The sequence below is a fragment of the Acipenser ruthenus genome, chromosome 1 (assembly GCF_902713425.1).
Source record: "Acipenser ruthenus chromosome 1, fAciRut3.2 maternal haplotype, whole genome shotgun sequence".
In the NCBI taxonomy this organism is placed as follows: Eukaryota; Metazoa; Chordata; class Actinopteri; order Acipenseriformes; family Acipenseridae; genus Acipenser; species Acipenser ruthenus.
Genome location: NC_081189.1, coordinates 59,376,151 through 59,400,122, shown reverse-complemented (window position 1 = coordinate 59,400,122; position 23,972 = coordinate 59,376,151). Strand labels below are relative to the sequence as shown.

Sequence of the window (23,972 nt, the reverse complement as noted above, 5' to 3'; positions counted from 1 at the left end):
ATAACCTCTAGAAAGACACCATATAACACATTTCTTTGAGCATGCCAATAACACCTAACAATAAAACATCTGCATTTTCCATCACTAGATACAATACAGAATATCAAACAAAAAAACATTAGGTGGATAATGTTCTTTTTACATGGACACCTTGCATTTTTTGGAGCATTACAATATGGAATCTTGCTTCTTGCTGCATTGCTGAAATAAGCAAGTCTGCTACATACAGTACTGTACCAAGTAAACAGTGATTTGAGGCTTCAAAAATAGAATCCTTTGGCTAAAATGGTTTACTAGTCTTTGAGCTTGCAAAGATCAAAACATCTCCAAAATAAAGAACATATTGAAATGTATACAAAGCATATTAGTTTGCATTAACATGATACAGTACACAGCTTATATCTTAAGCACTTGTTTTGCTTCTATTTTTTTTTTATCTCTATCCCACAGTAATAGGTCTAGACTGTCTGCTTCCAGCACTTACATAATGTAACAAAGAAATATAATAAAATACAACTAACAAACATTCAATATTTACATTTTACATTGAAATGTATAAAACCAGAATATCTAGTCATATTTATCCCGAAAGCATTCCATTTTCTTTTCATTTAACCTTAATATCAATATAAATTCCACTTGAAATGTAATTTATTTACAGACCGTTGTCAACAAAGCTTTATAAAACAGTAAGTATTTTGTAATTTGTTACCAGTTATGCAACATTTCCCAAGTATTTGTTTGCAGAACTGAAAAGGCGTCATTGTTGTGTTAATAAATATGTTTTCTCATTATTGTGACTTTCTATCTATATTGTCACCGGTTCACAAGGCCTTTTGGTCTGCAATGTTTTGGGGAGGGGGGTGGGGGATGGGGGCAGGGTGTTCGTGCCCATTTGAGTTTTCCTCTGTACAGGTTTATTGTCATGCACTGACCAAAGGGAGTTTGTAAGATCAGGCTCTCTCTTGTCTTTGTTCGTCTTCAAAGAATACATCATCGCCCAGGAGAAGTGGCTGTGTGGACGCATTGCTGCTGCCAACAGAATTGAGCCGCAAGGAGTGGGCAGCCAGATCCTCTGTGTTGGAAAATTTGGTTGAAAAGTTTAAATAGATCTGAAAAAAAAATGCATTGCATAAAAACTGTCAGTAATGAATCAGACAATATTGGTGTTTTTTTAATACTGTTTTTAATCACACACTTCTTCCTACACAGAGAAAGATACACATTCTAATGCCTTCAAGGACAGTCCATCTATAGTATCTAGGTTGTAGAACATGATTCATGACCATTGTAAATGGTATTTTTTGTGACCCTTGCCAAAACATCTCTCAAGGGGAATAATGTCAGGACTTTCAAAAACTGAATGTGTTAGATGGCTTTAGACAAGACTGCTTTTCTTTAGTTATTTAGTAATTTGGTGTACATTCTTTATCTCACATAATCCAAGGTCTTACTCATTTCATTTCTTCACAGAGACTCAACACTTTAACTCTTTATGTAAGCAATGGCTAGGTCAATTAAACAGCATGGAAAGTGTCACTAATAGCTTTTTTTTGTGTGTGTGTGTGTTCCAAAAATATTTTTTAGAATTTGAAATAAATCATTGTATTTTATGTCTAGTGACATAACTGTACAAAACATAATGCAAATTTAATGATTAATAGTCATCTTGTATGTCATCTTTTTTGGCCCTCAAGTTTTGCAAGTGCCTATTCACTCTCATGAGTGAGATTGCTGCTTGCTGTAAAACCCCTTATTATATTATTTTCTTGTTACCTGATAAAATATGATTCCTTTGCATAGCAGACATTAGCAGACATTATTTTGCATAGCAACCCTGTCATTTGTTTCCAGTCTGAATAGCATCTCAAACAAAATGTTTATCTGTTGACTTACATGTTTTGTGTTGTCTGATAGCTGTTGTTCAATCTTCTCTACAATTTGTCCAAATGAGGGTCTTTCCAGTGGATCAGCATCCCAGCATGCCTTCATTATATCACACCTGCAAAAGGCATTTGATTAGGCCTTGTCTCCAGAGGAAATGCATGATAAGCCTAACTTATTATTTCTAGAGGTAATCAAAGCTGATTTTATAATTGCTATACTCATCAAAAATAACTTAAGTGCTCCAAAGTATTCAGGGGGAAAATGTCAGCAACTTCTCAAGCACTACTTTAATCAAAGACTTGCTACTTACGTTTCTACTAACATTCCCATCTGTAATAAAGACCTGCACTTTGTAATTTGGAGCTGTATACTGGGCATAATACCCAGAACAAGCAATGGTGACAGTGGGTGTTATAAACTAGTTTTGTATGAAAAAAGCAGGAAGATAAAGGTTTACGCTAACATTCTTCTCACCAACAGTCATTTTGCTAAATTGCACGAACAAACAGCTGTCAATGCCATTATGTATTTCTTAAGGAAACAGTTAAAAAAATTCACACCATTACGAATGGTAAACTGAAAACCTCCAGCCACATTTCTGCATTCATTGTAACACACTCCAGACAAGTAGCCGAAAATAGACCTAACAATACATTGGACAGGATTTGAAATGCATGTTGCAATTAAAAAGAGGTCAAATCCAAAAAGGACAGCTGTTGCTTGTGATTTTAATCTCCAAGTGACATAGTTACTCCACAGTGTCAGTGATCCATGGCAAATAAACACAAAGAGGGAAAACATCTCACAGGAATAAAATACTGTTAACCACTTTTCATCATTCCAGCAATCTTTGACTGTACCAATCTTTGGCTCAACACCTTAGTACAAACAGAAATATAGGGAGAGTGGCCTGAGGGCTTAAAACAAGGATTATAAAAAAAACAGAAACCTGGATATTGATACGCAGGCTAGTCTTTCACTCGCTAAATAGTACTTTTTCTGATTTGTTTGAGTTGACAATTTTAAACACCCTTTAACAGTAACAAAAAAATCTCCAAATTTGAAAAAGTGCATTTCCAGAATGGTTGGTTCTACTGGTTCCTAAGCTTCTTAACACATGTAGATAAAATTGTGTTTTTAAAAAGTAAAGTACTGACTTTTCTTGTGAAAAAAAATACAAGCTTCTTTAAACTTTGTGCTATATTGTAAACTTTGTTTTAGATAAAACATTCATGCATCCACCTACTTAAACCTTTTTTTTATCTTACATTTCATCGGGTGCAAATTCAGGTCCAACCATCCTGTATCCTTCCTTTATCATCTTGTAGAACTTGGAGTCCACTGGCATTCCAGGATAAGGGCTGCTGCCTATGAAAACCAAAAGATTTCACTTAGCTGCTGCAACCTTTAAACAAAGCTAAACAAAACCAATAATATGATATTATCAATAGAAAGGAGAAGATAAAAATCAACCAACCTAAAGAGAACAATTCCCACAGTAATATGCCGTAAGACCAGACGTCACTTTCAAACGTGTACACACACTCAAAGATGCTTTCTGGAGCCATCCACTTTACAGGAAGCCTTGCCTGAAACCAATTACATTTGTAAAAATATATTTATATAGGATTTATAAAGTGACACACTGAAAATATTTATTTGAAAGATATATACGTTGCACTGTATTATTTGTGATTGCGCAGTTATCCCATGCTTTTCCCATGATTATACTACATTTACCATAGTTTGCCATGGTTTTTAATATGCTTTACTACCGACTATATAGGCTTTAAGATGATTATAGATGCTTTACCATGCTGTCACTAGGCTTTATTACACTTTGCTATTTTTTTTTTTTTAATATGGTTTTTAGATCCACTAAAATACACATTTTTCTTGTTTTTATCTGTATTTTCACCACAACCAAAACGTGAATACCATCTCAAAATTCAAAGCTGTACCTCATACCTAAATTTTTAAAGGAGTAAATTACAAACTTTATAAAGGGCTTTGACAATGGGCCCCATCTCTCTGATCCTTAGAAATGTGTTTGGTTCTTTTTACAATGTCAATACTGTTTTTACACTTTTACACTTACATTGCCTTTGACAACATAGTTGGAATCATTTTTAATGTCTCTAGCCAGACCAAAGTCACAAATTTTAGCCACTCGCCCTGGTGTAATAAGAATGTTCCTTGCGGCCAGGTCCCTGTGAATGCACTAAAAAAAAAAAAAAAAAAAAAAAAAAGTATATCTTTTTTTAATCTGAATATTGCAGACAAATGTAAAAATGTATCTACTGATTCCAAATTAAATGATCACCTTATGAACAATAAAAATAATAATAATAATAATAATAATAATAATAATAATAATAATAATAATAATAATAATAATAATAATAATATACATTATGCAGAAATATACATTTTATCCGTTCAGACCTTCTGTTTTAAAAAGTCCTACATTGATTTAATAATATGATGATACAAAACACTTACATTTTTGGAAGCAAGGAAGCTCATCCCTTTAGCAACTTGATAAGAAATACTCAAAAGATCTTCGGTGTCCAGGGCCATTGTATCATCTTGCAACATTTCATTATCTTTATCACTGTATGATCCTAATCAAGATTATAAAAAAAAAAAACCTCTTATCTCTGAAACATTAAACCCTGTGTACATTTTTATCGTGTTGGTGTAAATTTGTGCTGTATATCAAAATTAACAGGTATACTACAACTATGGCCAAGAATGTTGCATCACCTAGAATTTTAGGATTCAGACATAATCGCAAAAGTCTACTGGATGCCATAATAGTAGTACAGTATTACATGTTAGATTTCGAAATTGTCATATTTTTCAATTGTTCGATTTTATGAAGCAAAATTAGTTAATTCTACAGAGTGATGCAAAACCTTTCGCCATAGCTGTACATTATTGTAAAAAAAATATTCTGTATGTTTTATCACTCATATTTTTGCTATTAGGAAGCCATAAAGGAAGTGAAATATACACTTTGGCTGACATATAGTAACTGGCCTTGACTTTTGAAGACAAGATATATTTCCAGAAAGGCTGGGGTGCCACCGAGTATCATTTGGAATGGCAAGTTGGAAGAAACGTGGTAACAGTGTAAAATGAGGTTTATTTATTTAGCATGCCCAGTGTCATCACACAGCTTTCCGTCACATCCTCACTTGAGCCTTTTATTACACAGAATACAAGTTCCCTCACCTTTCCTTACTGATCTTCTGTTCTCTAATGTAGACTTCAATGGGCTGGCACCTGACATGGAAGGCCTCATTGTCATGTAGCCATTTTTACTGTCGTCACTGTATTCATGCATGGAAAGACAACCACCCAGAGGTATTAGTTTTCTGGTAGACATTTGTATTGCTAAACTTACACTGTTTAATATTATAGACTGTCATGACAAGTCAAGAATGAAGATAAAAGTAAATTGATAGTAATATTGCCATCAGACCTATGGTAAATGATTGCTTTGAGCTCAGTTATGTACAATAAAAACACATTTTAAAACATTTCTAAGCTTCCAAATTGCACCTTGTGGTTTCTGGGACTTCAGCTAGTTAGGAAATGTATGACTTAAATATTTAAAAAGGTGGTAAATCATAGTAAGCTGCAAACAAGTATTGCAATTACTGAAACATGAAACAGAAAAACATTAGACACTTTTTAACAATATATCTTTGGAAATAAAATAGATGTGTATTGTACTGAAGAAAAGTCTGTTCTATTCCCAAGAAATCACTGAGCTATTCACTTTAGATACCCCCTTCACTACCCTCAAGGAAATCAGCAATGTCTTTCACTACCTTCGCTGCTTACTTTATTATCAGATTCAGATCAGCAGGAAGCCCAGCAAAGGATCTGATATTGTCCTGTCTTTTCCTTTTCCTCCATGACAAACATATTCATTCAGGCATAAACCGCTGTGAATGTGCTTATTCTTAAGGTTGGTATGAATGTATTTAAAATCAGCAATGTACTGTATGAATAAACGCAAAAAAAAAAACAAAAAAAAAAAACATAAAGTGTTTTCGCTAGCTGTATTACCTTTGCACATTTTAAACGTTGTATTTAGCAATCCTTATTTAACATTTTGATCTTTTGCTTTTAAAGCATGGGTTTTTAGCTATGGTTGTTTTCATTTTGGAAAGGTTAAAGTTCTCATTTAGTCTTATCTTCCAGTATTAGCTCTCACCTTTTTGCTTCAGATAGAATATTCCTGTAATGTGATTCTTCTACAAAACTGGAGCAAACGAACAAATCTCTTTTCCTTCTCAGAAAGTTCAGAAGGTCCCCGTAACAGCAGTACTCAGTGATTACCAGTATGGGACCTGAAAGAAAGAATCCATTTGAATACTGTTAGTGGCCCTGCAGTGATCCTGGAAGTAGACACACAATCTACACAAAGGCAGAATTCAGTCCATTTACAGCCTGCTAAACTATTATTATTTATTTATTTATTTATTTATTTATTTATTTATTAGCAGACGCCCTTATCCAAGGTGACTTACAATTGTTACAAGATATCACATTATACATTATTTCACATTATACAGATATCACATTATTTTTTTACATACAATTACCCATTTATACAGCTGGGTTTTTACTAGAGCAATCTAGGTAAAGTACCTTGCTCAAGGGTACAGCAACAGTGTCCCCCACCTGGAATTTAACCCACGACCCTCCGGTCAAGAATCCAGAGCCCTAACCACTACTCCACAACTACATGCCCACATAACTGCCACATACACCTAAAAAAACACCACAATGAAATGCATATTTTTCCATGAAAAAAAACAATCTTCTGTAAAACAGAGTTACTTATAAACCAGCAGGTATTTTACAATCAAGAGGTTGACAAAGGAGACCGTTCACCTGCCCTACTTTTCTGTAATTACAAAGTAAGTGCTTCCACTAACACTACCATGCCTTACATTCACAGTATTTAAAAATCTAATTTCAAAATACATATAAAGAAAAACCGCAATGTGTTCAGACACCTCCACTATATATCCTAATCAGTCACTAAAGATGTGCAGCTCTTGCAGGGCCTAACAAATGTAGTAATGAGGTAATGGGGTAGATGTAAGTATAGGCACAATGCAAATAATTGCAGATGCAAAATTCAAATTTAATTGCGGCCAGACAATCATTTTGCACTGCACCCTATGTAAGCTTAAGAGTAATAGAAATTACTGAACACGCACAAATGATCCGCAATTATCATAATGAGGGTCTCAATGAGCGCATCGGTCTATTTAGCGACCGCACTTGCAGCCCACAGGTAACGTTGCTAGGAGTAGAGAGAGCAGTAGGCGCTGTATGACATTTGTGGAGCATGAAAATACAAACCAAAAATATATACATGACAGAGGAAGGGCAGCAAAGTCCTCTTGGCGCACAGAAAAGTTTTCTGAGACGGAGCTGAGTCCTTACGGCTGAGGTCACTCAGCATGAAACAGAGTTGTTTGGAAAAGCCTCAGCCAGCATCAGTTATGCTAGTATCCTTTGGAAATTATATGTAGTGGCCTGCCCTTTTCAGCATGACATCCAGATATTTGCCTAGCACTCTGGAAAAGGTGGATTGGGCTATCCCTCCAGACATTCCAACTGTGGTCTGAAAGGAACCAGAGGCTAAGTAGTGCAGAGAATACAGCACTTTCACGTGCAGGGATAGCGGTCCTTAGATTGACGCTGAGATCTAACTCATCCCTCAATTTAGCTATTAAGTCTAGGATGACCTGCGGAGTGAGACAATAATGCTTTAGCACCACATCCTCCGGCATCCCAAACAAAGTGACCTTGGGATTGAATATGCAGGGTTTTCTTCGTCTTGTCTTTCTTCTCCGAACGTGTTCCTGCCTCTCCTCAACAAGAGCCAAGTGTCGCCGCATCAGGAAGTGTACCACAGCAGCCACCCTGAAGCCAATAGGTCTCTGCAGGCGTTTACTTTTATACAGCTCTTAATTACTCGCTTCTACAATGGTTTGCACCTTGTAAGAAGAGATGTAATGGTTTTGGAGGGTCAGCAATTGCCTAAGTGCAAGGCAAAATCCTTACACCATATTATAATGTTTGCACCACCTTCGTATCCAGATCCCGCCCAATTCCATGCTCTTTTCTTCATTTGAATGCATTTCAATATAATTTTAATGGATTAATGATGGCAAAGTGCAAATTTGATAGAGGGTGCAGAACGGCAGGTGAAAAATGTATTTATTTATTTTATTTTTTTTACCCCAGCTTTCTCCCCAATTTGGAATGCTCAATTGTTATTTGGATCCCGGTTCACCTCTGCAACCCCCTAGTGACTCGGGAAATGGAGGCTGGAACACGCGTCCTCCAAAATGTGCTCTTGCCAATCCGTCATTTTTCGCACTGCGGATCCACAGCGAGGCCACCAGACCTATAGTGCCGGAGGACAACACAAATCTGAATGGCTCCACTGCAGACCCGCAGGTGCCCTATCGGCCACAGGGGTCACTGGTGCGTGGTGAACCATGGATTCCCCTGCCGACCTAAGTCATCCCTACCCGGGCGGCGCTCGGCCAATTGTGCGCCGCCCCCTAGGAACCCCCAGTCATGGTTGGCAGTAACATAGCCTTGATACGAACCTGCGATCTCCAGGCTATAGGGCGCATCCTGAAACCATTCTTTACATATGCTGCATTTTTAGCGGCCGCTAAAATCAAACTTTACGGCCACATGATAGGGGTTTTGCACCCGCAAATCATTCTGCACAAACTCATCCCAAAAATAATCTAAATGTGCAGTTACCTCCCACAGTGCAGGCTCCTAGTAGGTTGACAATGTTCATGTGATGTCCAAGGTAGCTCAAGACCTTGAGTTCTGACATCAGAGCCTCCTTCTCAGTGGAATGGGCACTTGCTGCAAAACAGAGACACACATTCATTCATTAAGATGCCAGGAACCCAAAGTGAGCTAAAGAGAACTAAATTACACACAGCACCGCTTACTTACGTTTTAGCATTTTGACAGCAACGGTCATCACACTGTCAGCTTTTGACATCCCATAAGCAGTTGCCTCCACAACTTTTCCGAAAGCACCAGAACCAAGTGTTTTACCTTGAAAGATATATGACAATAATTTTCAGCATTGTAACAAGAAACTATTAGGATTAGATCAGATGGGCTCTAAAAATGACTCATGTGATTGTGTGTCTCCATATTTTCTGGTGCATTTGAAAAAGAATATAGAAGAAAAACTCACCAAAGCGTAGTTTATCCCTGGGGAACTCCCATTTATGGTCATATGGTAGTTGGGCTGGATCAATATAGACGTAATTATTTCCATTCATTCCTTCAATGACTTTCCACTGAATCCGATACTTTGGTTTCTATAAAGAAAATACAAACATTTCTGTCCATTAATTGATGACTCATAAAACAACAGAAACAAACTGAAATGGCAATACATTGCCTTGCCTCACCTGACTATACTTGTAGATGAGGATTGCAAGAATAACACACAGCACTGCTGCTGCTGCTACAAACCCGATCAGCAAAGGAGTGAAGAGTTCATGGGCAACTGTCCTCTCTGTATTTGAAAAGGGAAAACACTGTTAACACAGTAGATTGAAACATATATACAACAATACAGACCAATTATATACCAGAATACATATTTTTTTTGTTGCTTATTTAATCTTATAAAATATTTTGCTTATTTCCACTGATGAATTTCTTGCTCAGATTTTTTAATGGTAAATAATTTCACAAATACCACCCCAAAAACAATAATGAAAAAGGAGAACACACACATATATATATATATATATATATATATATATATATATATATATATATATATATAAGTTACCATGGCAACAGACCCCATAATTGGAAAAAATAAATCCTGGTATCAGTTGCATTCATACGTATGTACACGGCTAATACCGTTTTTACCAGACTCCTACCTACGTCATCACTGCCTGTACCACTTAATGTCAACAGCCGCCATATTTATAACTAACAACAAGCCCGGAAAGTGCACAATGTTGTATTTTGCATTCAGTGGGAGTAACAATGTAATTTCACCAGCTACCTGAAAAAGACCTGGACATACACCTTTCAATTTCATCTTGTCAGTAAAATAAATAAATAAATAAATAAATGGGGACAATTATGAACAAATTTCTGTGCATTTCCTACAGCAGCATATCGCAGTTTACACAAACAAAACTAGAAGGTATGACACATAGAATATATAAAATAATAATATGGGTCAGAATATATTACAGGGTTCTCCCCAGGCCTTTTTAGCCTAGCAGACAAACCCCGAGCCACTCGTCTTGCAGATGCTACTGTGCCTTTAACAATAAGGACTGATTGCGCTGCTAGCAGGCTAGATCACTTGCCCAGGGTTGGTGAAAAAAAAAAATCTTGGAACCACATGACAGCTGTGTTACATCTTCCCACTACATTTCACCAATCAGAGAGTTGAAGGGGCGGGTTTTCCGTTTTAAGTACATCAAGAGGCTGAAAATTGTAATTCTGTTACGAGAATTCTACGCGTCAGTACTGAATTCGGCAGGTCAAGAGTACTCAATTTCTAACTTTGTTGTGTTACTGTTAGCCTCCGTGGTGGTCTCAATCGCTCCGTAAACAGTACAGACACGAACTGCAATGCTAGCCTGTTAGTGGCCAAGCATTTAAAAATGCCAGTAATTTATTGTTGTATTAGCTTCTCCAGCTTCTCCATTTTTTAATGCTTGGTCACTAACAAGGCTAACATTGCAGGTTCTGTCAGCTCTGTTTATGGAGTGATTGAGACCAGCACGGAGGCCTCATTCATTTTAATTAATTACAATAAATGGAAACGTTGAAAACCTCCTGTTTAATGTTTACAATAAACAGAACGTTGTTTGAGGGACTATTTTTTCTCCAAAGCGGAAGGATATATAATAAAACTTTTTTTTTTCTTAAATTGTATCCGTTCTATAAGCGGGATAATACACTCCACACAACGCACACCCTGTCGTCTGTTATCCCTTACTAATTCAATTTCTTATTATTCAAGAAGATTGCTCTGAGGAAGTAGCTAGTAGCGTCGAAACGTTAGCACTTCTGTATGGACTACAATAACTGTCTCACATACATGGATTAATTAAAGTTATACTGTGAAACTACCAAGTGTGCGCTCACCTTTTATGCTTTTCCTGGAAAGTCAAGTGAAGTTAGTGAAGTCATCGGTGGTAAGCAGCCTATTCTCTCATATATATATATATATATATATATATATATATATATATATATATATATATAGCTTTTCAAGTTAAGGTGAGAGAAAGCAGTAGCTATAGAATTATGGGTAAATCGGGATATGCAGCTTTCAGCAGTGCTTTTCACTTGGCGGAGTACTGATGAGCCCCAATATATTTAGGCATGTTCGTACTTTTGCAGCAGCTAACTCCTTTTTTAAAGTATGTATTATATCAGTTTGGGTGCTTACAAACTTTATTGTAGCGAGCCTTGGAATCAGCCCAAAATTTATACTGGAACTCAAGTATAAACCAGCCTATAAATGTGTTTTACTTGAAATACACCTTGTTCTACTTTGGACCTTTTAGGCATTTCTAGGAAATAGGGAATATCACCAAGCATTAAAGCTGTCAACCTTGAAGACACTTCATTTCAGTGTAAGCTAATTGCTATAAACAGCATTAAGCTGGGATGTAGCCTAATAGCACTGGCTTACTGTTCTAAAGTAATTATCGAGCAAAACCCTGTTTTAGGAACTGGTTTCTGTGGCTTTTGTTTGATGGTCAGTTTATAAAACTATAAGAAGCCAAAGACAAAAAATGTTTCTCAAAAAAGTAGAATCTATACCCTACTTCCCCATTTTAATGTTGCATTTTGAGAAATATCGCACCATGCATAGGAAAGTGTTAGAGGTAAACACTCTGTGCAACTATTATCGACAAGCTAAGTTCTGCATAGTACAGCATGCTAAATTTTGAGAGCGATTGACAATGTTGTTTGACATATGGTTTTACTGTTTACTGGCTGCTGAACTGCAAGGTGTTAGACCAACGGGGATGGCGGAGCTGTGGTTGCAGTGGCTGTGCAACTGAAATTAATACTGACATATTGGCACGTGCCCAGTTCAGAGTTGAATTTGGCAGGCAGTAAGGACTTTTGTTGTCAATTTACGTGAGAGAAATGCCCTGACAAATTGTGGGGGAAAAACCCCCAAGAAACAAGAAAACACAGCAGATCCTAACAATAAACGAGTGTGCACTGAACACACACTGCATCTAGTGCATGCTAATTCAGGTTATTGTGAAACACCACAGCACATAAGCAAAACACCTTATATTTTACAAGCTAATATGGAAAAAAGCTCCACTCCCATTTCCTTTAATCTGTTAAAGATTAAAATAAAAAAAAACTATTATAAATGGAACTGAATTCTAACCATATATAGTAATAATGAATTAAAACAAGTAAGTATCCATATTAAAAGGAAAAGTGAGGTCACCATACTGTGAAAAGCAAACAGAAATAAACTTCAATATTGTGTTACATTTTTTTTAAATTGAAACAATAACATAAATGTAATAATCAATTACCTTCTATTTCTATTCTAAATATATAATAATCCTGGCCAACATCACTCTGAGCCAGGCACTCCAATGTAATATTTGTGTGCAGCTTGGAAACATTCATTCTGCTTTCGATTTGTCTTCTGCCGAAGGCTGGGCTTGATAGGTTGATGTTGACGCCCTCCTCCTTAGTAGCATTGGGTTGGCCAAAACAGCTAAAATAAATCATAATGATTATAAGTAAGGTTAAACCTTATCCTAAAAAGGATAAGGTGTCAAAAACTATACCCCAAGGGCCACAGAATTCCAAAATATTTTTTTCACCTAAATAAAGATGCCAGGGTCAGAGCATTAAAACTAGTGAGATTTGAAAAAGAAAATGCATTGTGAAATACTCTCTTTAATGAGTGATGGCTGCTTAAGATTAAGGACATTAAGAACAAATGGTTTGTTATATTTACAAACCACAACCAATGTATTAATTTTGGCAAGGATCCTGGGCATTTATTTGCACATGTATTTAAAATAATAAAGAAATGACATGCAAATAAAAGCGCTTTGCTTCAGGAAAGATGTTCTTTGCAGAACACTTTATATTGACTCAACAGTATTTTTTCACACAAAGGAAGAGGGGAAGAGTACAGCTACGTTCGACAAAACTAGTTGCACAAATACCAGTCATCCTAACTAATGTTTTCTTCTTCCTGATTAGATTCACTTTGTGTATCATGTTCTGTTTCAGTCATCACATCCTGTTGACATTTTAGCCTAAAGCACTCCTATCTGACACTTAAACATATTGTAGCTTGGTACAGTTGGTACACCAGAGTGTAAACATTAAACTGTCCCCCTGCAACACTGGCCCTAGTTTTAGTCGGTATATCAGCTGTACTATGAGATAAAACATGTTTTTGACAGGGGTTCTGCATCTCTATTCTGCATTACACCTACAATATTTTGTATAAAACTTACCGCTTATGAGGCCCCAGACAATAATACCAAGACATTTCAGGAACAGGGTAGCCGGCTGCAATACACCGGACTATGCCATTAATTGGTCCATCTTGAGAGATTATCTCTGGCTTACCTATAAGATTTTTAAATAAATAAATAAATAAATAAAACACTTCTGAAAAAAGAAAGCTCTACAGCATATTATGTATTAAAAACAAAATAGAGAGCATCAAAATAAAACTTACTTCTGACGTGAACTGTAAATGTTTTACTGGAGGAGGTATCTGAACTAGATGCAAAAAATTTGTAATTCCCTCCTTCTGTTCCTGTCAAACGCACAAGGTTCAGGTTGCTGCTGTACCTGTGCAGAAGAGAACACATTTGCTTCTTGTGTCTTTGATTTGCAGCAGCATATAAGAAGGGTGGTTAGGGTTCTCATTAGACTCTTACCATGCATAGATAATGAGAAGTCTTTAAATTAATTCAATAAATGTTATTCACTAGAAACATATGTAATTGTCCTTGTTTCCCCGAATAACAATATACCTACAGTTAACAAGTGTGTACATTATTATTATTATTATTATTATTATTATTATTATTATTATTATTATTATTATTATTATTAGCTTTTTAAAACTAATTGTGTTACTACCAGTACATGTACACAATAAAACTATGTCGCTACCAGAACAAACAATAGAGGCCTGCAGATTTAAAGTTTTATCTGAGGAAATCTGAGAAATTTGTGGAAGAGCAGAAAAACACAATAGTTTTTTTTTTTTTTTTTTTTTTTAAATGTTATTCTTTATTTTTTAAAAAAATAATCAGTAAAAGTTTTACTGTTAATTCTGTCACCATATACCTACAAACAAAATACATTAAACTGTACATATAAAGCTGTAATTTTGTCTGGGTTTCTGGTGACAATGATAAATCACTCACGCTGTCGCTTTCGTGACCTTTATTTTACCAAAAAGCCTTGAAAGAATTACAGCCTTATTATGTTTTATTATTATGCGTTTACCTGTAGCCATTTTCTTCTGAAGTGATAAAATGGTCAGAGCCATTCTGTAAAGTTACATTCATGTACATCCAGAACAGTTTGTCAGGCCGTGGGTATGCTGTAAATTCTACTGGCAAAATAAGGCTTTCTCCAGTGTTAACTTCGACAGTTCTGTCCCCAGGTATGGACATGTTTATGAATCCTGTCTCTAGTTTTCAGAATGAAGGAACATACAGTGATTAGCAATACAATCTACTCATAAAGCACAGTAATAAACATAATACAGTGACAAATGTTGAATAGAATCACTGGTTATTCGAATCATGCATCACTCCTTTGCTGTTCAACCACAACAAGATGTAACACAGATGAAAAAGGTTTTATTTCTAATAGACATTTTTCAAAATTCTATAAACATATAACTAGATTATGTTTTTCTTGTGTCTCTACAGTAATGCTTATGTGGCATAAATAAAAAATAAACTTGAGAAAAGTATATTTGTATTTACCTAAAACATTCAGTAACATTGAGGCTGAAGAGGATCCAAAGTGATTTTTTGCTTCACAAGTATAATTCCCAGAATCAGTGGTATTTACAGAGGCAATGTGCAGAGTTGATTCCATTTCAAAGACGTTCAGTTTGGAATGAGAGTTATTTTTTTTTATTGGAGTCTTAAAATCAATAAAGAAATATTATGTCAGTCAGTCAAAGAGCATTTAACATTTAGAAAGCACAACACGATTACCAGCAACATTAAAAAAAAAAAGGTTTAAGAAGAGATGAATAGAGAAGACTCTCTAAAACAGTTGAGTCCATTTTAATTTACTGAATGAAGTTTCTAGTTCAACTAAGAGATTGTGGTAGGCTTATTTGATTTTTTCTTCTTTTGTAATTTCTTTGCAATACTGTCATTTTGGTAGATGAGCCATCATTTTGCGTTGCAGTTGTGCCCACTTTCTGAAAACAAAAGCAGGATCAGACTCGATCATTAATGTGTCCGTCCCAATAATAACTTGCAGATCACTGAGACACACATGACTCAATTTACTCCTTATCATGAAGATTTTTTCATGGGGTAAAATAGCTTTCTCTTGCAAGTTAGTCTTCAGGAGCTATATGATTTAGCCTACTGTATAATGTAAAGGGCATATATTTGTATTGTTTTTCTTCATGATAAATCAAGATAATTAAGTCGCAAATTCTGAAACTCAAATTACGCCTTTCACATTTGCTTTTGTAACCAGGTGAAGTGTTCCAGACAGTAAGAGAATACAATTGGATGCAATAAAGAATGTATTTACGGTAAAATAGTGTGAGTCTAAAAGCACACCAGTTTTGCATCATTGTTATGCCATGAGGAGAATACGATGATTGTCTCCTAACCTATCCACGAGAACACCAGGTGTCTGCAGCAAGATATTAACTTGTGCGCACAAGATGGTATTTTTTTTTCACAATGTACCTCAGAGAGTTTATATGTTTATATATTTTTCTAAAACAGCCTTAAAAGATTTATTGTGAATTTTTTTGAATTAGGCTAATAATCTCTTAATAAAATAAAATGTGTCCAGCTACTGCAGGCATATTAAGTTTTTCATTGATTGCATGTGTCATGAGAGTTTTTTACTATCCACTGTTGGGTACAAATTCTGAGCTCTAGCAATTTAGAATCGAGTGGGAGAAACATGCCACTACCTCCAGCACCACCCCTGGCACATGTGTATATTGTTTCAAGCAAGTAGAAGAGTAAATGGGCAAGGAGATCAAAATGGTTCTCACCGCATTCTTGGGATAATTCCACTTCATCTCCATCTCGTGATCCACATTAAGGGCTTTGCATTTAACTTCAAACACCTCCCCTTCCTTTAGAATAACTTTAACTTCATCAAGACTAAGAGCTGGAGGCTGTACTTGAGCTGGAGAAACAAAAAACACGTACTCAGTGTTCTTAAAGGTTCAAATAAAGCTAAAGAAGAAGAATAATTATGTCATTTAAGACACAAAACCCAACTCTTCCACAATTAAAAAGGGATAAAAATGATATAATTCTGTTAAATATTACTGAAAACAGTTCTCTTATAATGACATACAAATCACAGACTATTGTCCCTATCCCTAGTTAAATATTGTGCATCCCTTTTTTGTGAAAATATTCATTCTCAATCTATAGTGAAAGCCCTTCATAAAATTTCAAAACCAAGACAAGTTAAATAAAATCATATGTACACATAGTTACAGTTATGTTTTATATTACAAGCGTTCACATTAGCAAATCAAAACACTGGGATTTCATAACCTTTTCTGAGAACCATGCAACATTCACAATAGCATCATTACTTAATGTGACTGTCTCCTGTGGTCTATAATGGAGGTATTCTCGCAATAAGGTAAAACCTGAGAACACCATATCCACAATTGATATTGTAGGGGAACAGTCGGTACAGCACACAAGACAGTAACAGTAATAAATAAATGTGTTTTTAACTAAAAAACACTGTAATGAGTCATCTTAAATATGTCGTAAAGTGCATTGTAGGTATGTGCATTTGCGGAGCTATGAGCATATCCAACTCTTTGCTCTGCAGGTCCCTGCCCGAAGCAGTGTTCTTTCTGATCTATATTTGAATAAAATATTTGCATACAAAGCACACCTGCAGTTAGGTAAAACAGCAAATGCAAAACAAGCTTTTTGCAGCCAACCTGTCCTGACCAATTAAGGGTGATCATGGGAGTGGTTAAAGAGCAACCAAATCCCTTTGTGTAACTTAGTGAGAATGTTTTGATGTTGTTAATGTTTAAGTATCACCCCCTGCTTTGCGTGCCTTTGGATAATATTTATGTATTCAGTTTTGGTAAATTGTTCCAGGGAGCATCAGGCAAGCCTTGGAGGAAGAAATAAAAAAAAGCCCTTCAAGTAGCAAATGTTACTTTGTCCTGTTAGCATTTTAGCACAAGCATAGTTTCTGATGATCTGTCATTTCAGGGCTCTCTTCTCATAGACATGTGTAAAAACTTTCATGGAAGATATGGTGTGATTCTAGAGACGAGACTACAACCTCCCTTTGCCCATTGAATCCTAATTTGTTCTGCAAATCTGTGTAAGACTATGGCACTCATCATGCACGAATGATCACACCCCTTTTAATATCAAATAATTGCTCTTACCTGGATACACTTTTATATTGTATGATTTCGACTTCCATATCTTCCCTCCATTATGTTTGGCAGAACAAATATAGCATCCCTCAAAACTCTTCTGCGCATTTTTAATGGTGATACCCTTCTCAAAATCGACAATAAATTCTAGATCCTTGGGAAGTGGATTATCCCCGCATCTCTCCAGTTTGAAGTCTGTGACCTCAGGGTCTGTTACAAGACAGCGAATGGCTGGATCCTCTCCTTCCTTTACTGAAAGATCCGTAACAATTGAAGGATAAAAAAGATTTTCAGGATCTGTAAAATATATATTTAGAATGTTTAGAGTGAAAAACGGCCTTGATTCATGTTGAAAAAAAATGACCTGAGATACCAACTATATAATGGCAACTTCTTACATACAATTCAACATAAGAATCAGGCTCAGGGTTAAAGAGACAGATAGAGAGAGCAAAAAGGCAATGTGGGAACGCTTGTTTATCCTCTTCCTGTATTTTTTCAAATAATAATATCATCTACATAAAACAACAACAATAATAATAATAATAATAATAATAATAATAATAATAATAATAATAATAATAATAATAATAATAATAATAACCTTTTACAAACACGTAGATGGAGCTCTCAAGGGAAGAGTTATTACTGATGCAAATGTATCTACCCATGTTTCTGGGTTCTACATTTGTAATAACAATTTTACTGTAACCACCTTCCATCTTTATATTTCTTTTCAAGTTTATCCGTCTAGACCTTTCCAAAAACCACTGCACACTGGTGTTATCCTGGCATCGAAGTTCAATTTTCCCCCCTTTGATTACAACTAAACTGGATAAACTTGGCTTGATCACAGGCTTCGCTAAACCTGGAAAACAGAGCAAATAAAAGTGTTAGCTACATAAACTTTTTCACTGTTGTACTGACAATATATATTAGAAGCCACTATTCTAGATTACCAGAATTATTTGACCCATATTGTTTCAGCTTTATAAAACTTAAAGTACTTTTTTAAATAATGTTTTAAGTACTATTTTTTAAGTGTTTAAAACAGAGCTTTGGAAATAAACTCTCTGTAGAACAGTTGAAAATGTTTCATTTCATATAATCAATCAAAATGGTCTTTAAAAAAGTCTTTAACAAATGATTCCTTCAAACACTTTAAAGTTTTGTAAATGGGGCTCTATACTGTAAATCTATTAAATGACTGCTGAACCAAGATTTTGCCTGCAAGCATGTCTCAGTTTGTAGATATTCATGTCAAGGCTTGAATTACAATTACATGTACCCTGTAGACTATGTGGAATGGTTCAGAAGTCATTTTGAAGATTACTATATATTTGTTTTGACTTCAAAGATTTCTATAAGTAACATCTAATTTAACTTGAAATTTGCTTTAACAGTACCAGTAAATAAGTGATATTACTCTGATACAATGATACTATTGCAGGCAAATTTGTAACAAGAATCACATCAAATGAAAAAAGATCACCTTCAAAAGGGACACTTTAGGTACTATATAATTAGCATTTGCAATGTTTAAGCAAGTCATTTTGATCTTTACACATTTAAACAAACATACCGTAAAGGCATCAGTGTAACCTAATCTACTGTATCACTGACATGCAGTACATTTAATCCTAACTGACACAATATATCCCTCACAGTGCAACAATAACATGAATAAATAAATACCAATATTAGAATACCAGTAGAGATTTTATTCACATATGTACTGCTGATGCAATCCACCCCCATCAGCCACGTATCAACACAGTTAATAGCTAGGAATGAGCTAGGAATAAAAAATAATTTGAATCAGTCTGAAATTATTTTGTTGTTAAATTATATATATATATATATATATAAATGTATATCTATACACTGTATAATCTACTATATATATATATATATATATATATATATATATATATATATATATATATATATATAAATGTATATCTATACACTGTATAATCTACTATATATATATATATATATATATATATGTACGTACACACACACACACACAGGTGCACTCCACTTACAACGGATCCTGTTAGAAGGAGTTCTGTTTACAACGTATTGAGCAGTCATGTCCCTACCAAACAACATGGGTTTTAATGGGGAATTACTCTGGTTAAAATGGACAGTACAGTTTCTTGTTCCACAGGTAGATATTCTGCGCAAATAAGGTGCATCCGGGACAGTAAAGGACAGTCACGACGGCATTTGTGATGTCAAGCAGGAGAAAACAGTTGCTGTTTACTTGAATTCTTCTGTGTTTTGTTGGCACAGCCATTGTACAGTTTAAACATTTAACATATACAATTTGAATTACATTTAGCGAAACTATAAACTCGTAAAATGGTACTACTTATTACACTGTACGGCCCACAGACGCATGTTTTGTACGAGTAATAAAATCAAATTCTTTGGCAATTAAACTTTCTTGTATTGTTTATATTTAAGGTACTTATGTTCGCAGTTACATATATATGTGTGTGTGTGTGTGTGTGTGTGTGTGTGTATATATAATGTAATGCAATGTATTTTAAAGTGTTTAATATATCAATATATCAGTGTGTGAGTTTAATTATTGTATAATTACACTATGTATGGATTCACAATTGATTTTCAAGATCATTTTCAATTAATGAATACTACGATAAGTGAAAATTGTCAATTAATTCAATTAATGGTTACCTATTGGATTGATTGGTGTCCTTTATATATGATAAAGCTGTGTTTTTTAATTGACAATTGCTGCAACACCTGATGAAGACACACTATGTGTCAAAACACATTGTGTTTGTTTCTTGTTGTTTCTTCTTTTATTTCAATAAATAATTAAAACAATTTTAAAACAAAATGCAAGATGAATGTGATGCATAATATTAGCGGTAAAGTCTAAAAGAAGAAGAGATTTTTGAGTGTGCGACCTCATCTCTACGAGCGTTTTATATATCAACTCACAAAAGGTTTGCATTGCTGAGGTATCGGAGACTAAAGGGATTCTGATTAACTAGTTCTAAAGCTTCTTACACTTTGGTTTTGCAAGTAACTGACACTAATGGCGACACTTAAAAACAAATTAATCAACCTGACTAAATTATCCTTTGAAGTGAGTTTCAGGCAGCAGCTTTGATTTGATTTTTGACATTATTTATTGTAGTATTTATCTGTCATGTCAAAGAGCATTTAAACAAGGACATGTGTTATGCCAGGAAGTTAGCATTCCGTGTAGATACCAGCAGGAGAATTTCATGGACATGTAAGGATTTTTAGTTTAACCCACAGTGGTTCAGGAGTTCTCAAAAATACAAAATTGCATTTTTATTTGCGTCATTGTACTTTTTGTCAACATTTAGTTCCATTGCATTAACATACATGGTCAACAGTATGTAATATGTTGACACGTTATTAAACCAGAACAGCAGTTCTGTGTGTGCAGCAAGTATAATGAAGATGTCTTGAATACTTTGAAGATCTGACCTTTCAGTGCTCATTTGGGGAATTTCTCCTAAAACACTTCCATGTACTTCCATATGCCATATCAAAGAATATGGGGAGGAGGTGGGGAAGATCCCCAAATTGTATTTGGTGTGGAAAGACCTTTGTGAAATACTAGCTCACCATGTCCTTTATATATACAGAATATGGAATATTATAGCTTACAAATGGGCAAGCATCTCCAAAGAAAATGAGTGCAAAGGCTTTGTTAACCCCCTGCATGCAAGAAAATTAGAAGAAAAAAATGTATATACCATAATGTAAGTTACAAAACAATGACATAATTGTGTGTGTGTATATATATATATATATATATATATTCTTTAAAACCAGAAAAGCTAGGTGTGGGACAAAGAAAAAGCATGTTTTGTAGCCAATAAGTCAGTTATGTACTGTAAACACAGTCAGTTTTGGTGATCAAGAGCGTTGAGTTTCCACAGCCAGGAAGAAAAGAGCTGGATGGTTACTGTGACAACTGTTTAGCAGCTGTATCCATTCAGGGCAAGGTAAGTATACACACACACACCCCCCAAAAGAAAACAAACAAACACACAAACAAACACAACCCTTACAGACATAGTCTACAGTTCTTGAAGTAACGATTTAACTAAACACTTGATGCAGCTTTTCTCAGTCATATGTTTCAAAGTGCAATAACATTCCCATTCAGCACACACGTTTGTGCTGGTTGAAAAGTGTTTTAATTTTGACATAAGTGCTTGCTTGTACGGTACATACAACACTGAGAAGGGGTCTCTTGCACCAGGCTACATTTAAAAAAATACAAGATAAAGTAACACCTGTGGCATCAAATATTCATATGAAGCGTTCTGCATCTACTGGACGGTCGTTACAAAATGCCAAATACTCTTTAAACTGACGCAATCTATAAAAAACGACCAGGCACGAAGGCACCTGTTTTTCTATTGTGGTTCCCATCCAATGCTAACTCATTTACAAACCATCTCACACAATTCTCACTGCAGCCAACCCAAAACCTAGGTCGTCAATAAATGTCACTATTTTTTCCCCAATTTAAATGTCACAAGCAGACACTAAATATATGCAGTCTGTTATCAGTTGCTTCTGCAGCTGATGCAGTGCATAAAGATCACTCTATCTGAAATAATGAAAAAGTGAGGGGGACATGACCCCCGTGTAAATTACTCCTATGTTTGTAATGACCTGCAGTTTCTAAACCATAACAACAGCATTTTTTCCCCAATTAAAATATCACAAACATACACAAAATATGTACATTTAGTAACGTTAGAAACCTTGCATTACAATTTTACAAAGTAATATAAAGTTAATAATTAATAATGAACCATTTCCAAATATAATGCTCTAACTTATAGAACTAAAGAATAGCAAAAAAATTGGTAGTACAGTACAATAGTGTGATTGGAAAGGCATAAGGTAATGCTAACATTTGGCACCGAGTGTTCTACAGCCTTTACATTAATTACAGTGATCAGAGTTCGTTAAGAAACACAACTGTTTTAAATCCAGGGTTCCGTTTTTAAAAAAATGTATTCTTACCTTGTTGGAAGCCTAACAGCACCAAGGTAAGAAGCAGCCCCCAGTGACTGTCCATTGTTACCATTCCATTGACATCAACTTGTATGCTATTGTTACACTTCACGTTTACATCTGCCAGCCTCCAGTGTGTTTGAGCTGCCTGAAGAGAAACTCAGCTCTGACTCATTTCCATGTAATTTAAATATTTAAAGACCTACGACGTCTTCCTTGTTGACCGTGTATCTAGTTTTAAGAGGGGGAGTACTCCAGTTTTAATAAGGGTTTTTTTCCCCCGCCCAAAGTAAATAAACGCTTGTTAATTTTGTAACACAAAACTTTAGAACACTAGGACCAAACAATTACGTAATACAAGTTTGTGGGGTTTTTTTGTTTGTTTTTTTTTTCCATTTTTTTGACGTTTGCATGGAATTTATCTCTTTTTAAATTTGGAGTTTTAAAAAAGACTAAGGTAAATTATTTGAAAATACGCACCATAGTTTTTCTATCTCTTTTAAAAAAATATTTAACATAACACATATAATGATAATAATAATTTTTAAAAACTGACCACGAGTTTTCAGCAGATTATTTATTACAGCCCAATTTAATTATCTTTTAAAATGTAAATAAGTCAAAAACAACCAGTAATGTTGTCGCACATTATCTCTTTTTATTGTATGGGTTGTATGATACCAATTGTAAAAAGAGCAATACCTGAATGGCACCTTATCATTATGTTTATTATAGGGTACCACAGGGATCAGTATAAACTGGGCCAGTGACTAAGCATTTATGACTATGTCTTTATATGAATTAAAATTAAACAAATTACTGATGCTATTGCTACAGAACCCAGAATTTCAACTAGAACAGCTTTGTTAGCTACTGCAGTCAATCTTTCTTCCAGACGGAGCGTTGTGACAGTACCATGAGTCTTGTACTTCTTGATAATAGAAACAATAGTTGAAATTGGAATACTCAAATGCTTGTAAATCTTCTTGTATCTTTCTCCAGCTTTATTACAATAAGTACAGACGTGCTCAAATTTGTTGGTACCCCTCCACAAAAAACGAAGAATGCACAATTTTCTCTGAAATAACTTGAAACTGACAAAAGTAATTGGCATCCACCATTGTTTATTCCATATTTAATAGAAATCAGACTTTGCTTTTGATTTTTTATTCAACATAATATTGTAAATAATAAAACAAATGAAAATGGCATGGACAAAAATGATGGGACCCCTAACCTAATATTTTGTTGCACAACCTTTAGAGGCAATCACTGCAATCAAATGTTTTCTGTAGCTCTCAATGAGACTTCTGCACCTGTT

At 35.0% G+C, this 23,972-nt stretch overlaps 1 protein-coding gene across 1 annotated transcript; it reads right to left on the bottom strand.

Moving 5' to 3' along the window:
• On the bottom strand, positions 1–22,816 carry kita (KIT proto-oncogene, receptor tyrosine kinase a). Its single transcript, XM_034034403.3, has 21 exons — positions 22,661–22,816; positions 18,210–18,473; positions 17,615–17,902; positions 16,229–16,365; positions 14,958–15,120; positions 14,470–14,656; positions 13,688–13,803; positions 13,461–13,575; positions 12,516–12,703; positions 9,375–9,481; positions 9,155–9,281; positions 8,905–9,009; positions 8,701–8,811; positions 6,116–6,251; positions 5,125–5,222; positions 4,390–4,511; positions 3,986–4,108; positions 3,365–3,476; positions 3,156–3,255; positions 1,897–2,002; positions 1–1,112 (listed from the first exon to the last, which is right to left on the bottom strand). The coding sequence occupies exons 1-21, from the start codon at positions 22,722–22,724 to the stop codon at positions 954–956; spliced, it is 2,928 nt and encodes a 975-aa protein (XP_033890294.1). The 5' UTR covers positions 22,725–22,816; the 3' UTR covers positions 1–953.
• Between the last annotated feature and the right edge of the window lie 1,156 nt (positions 22,817–23,972).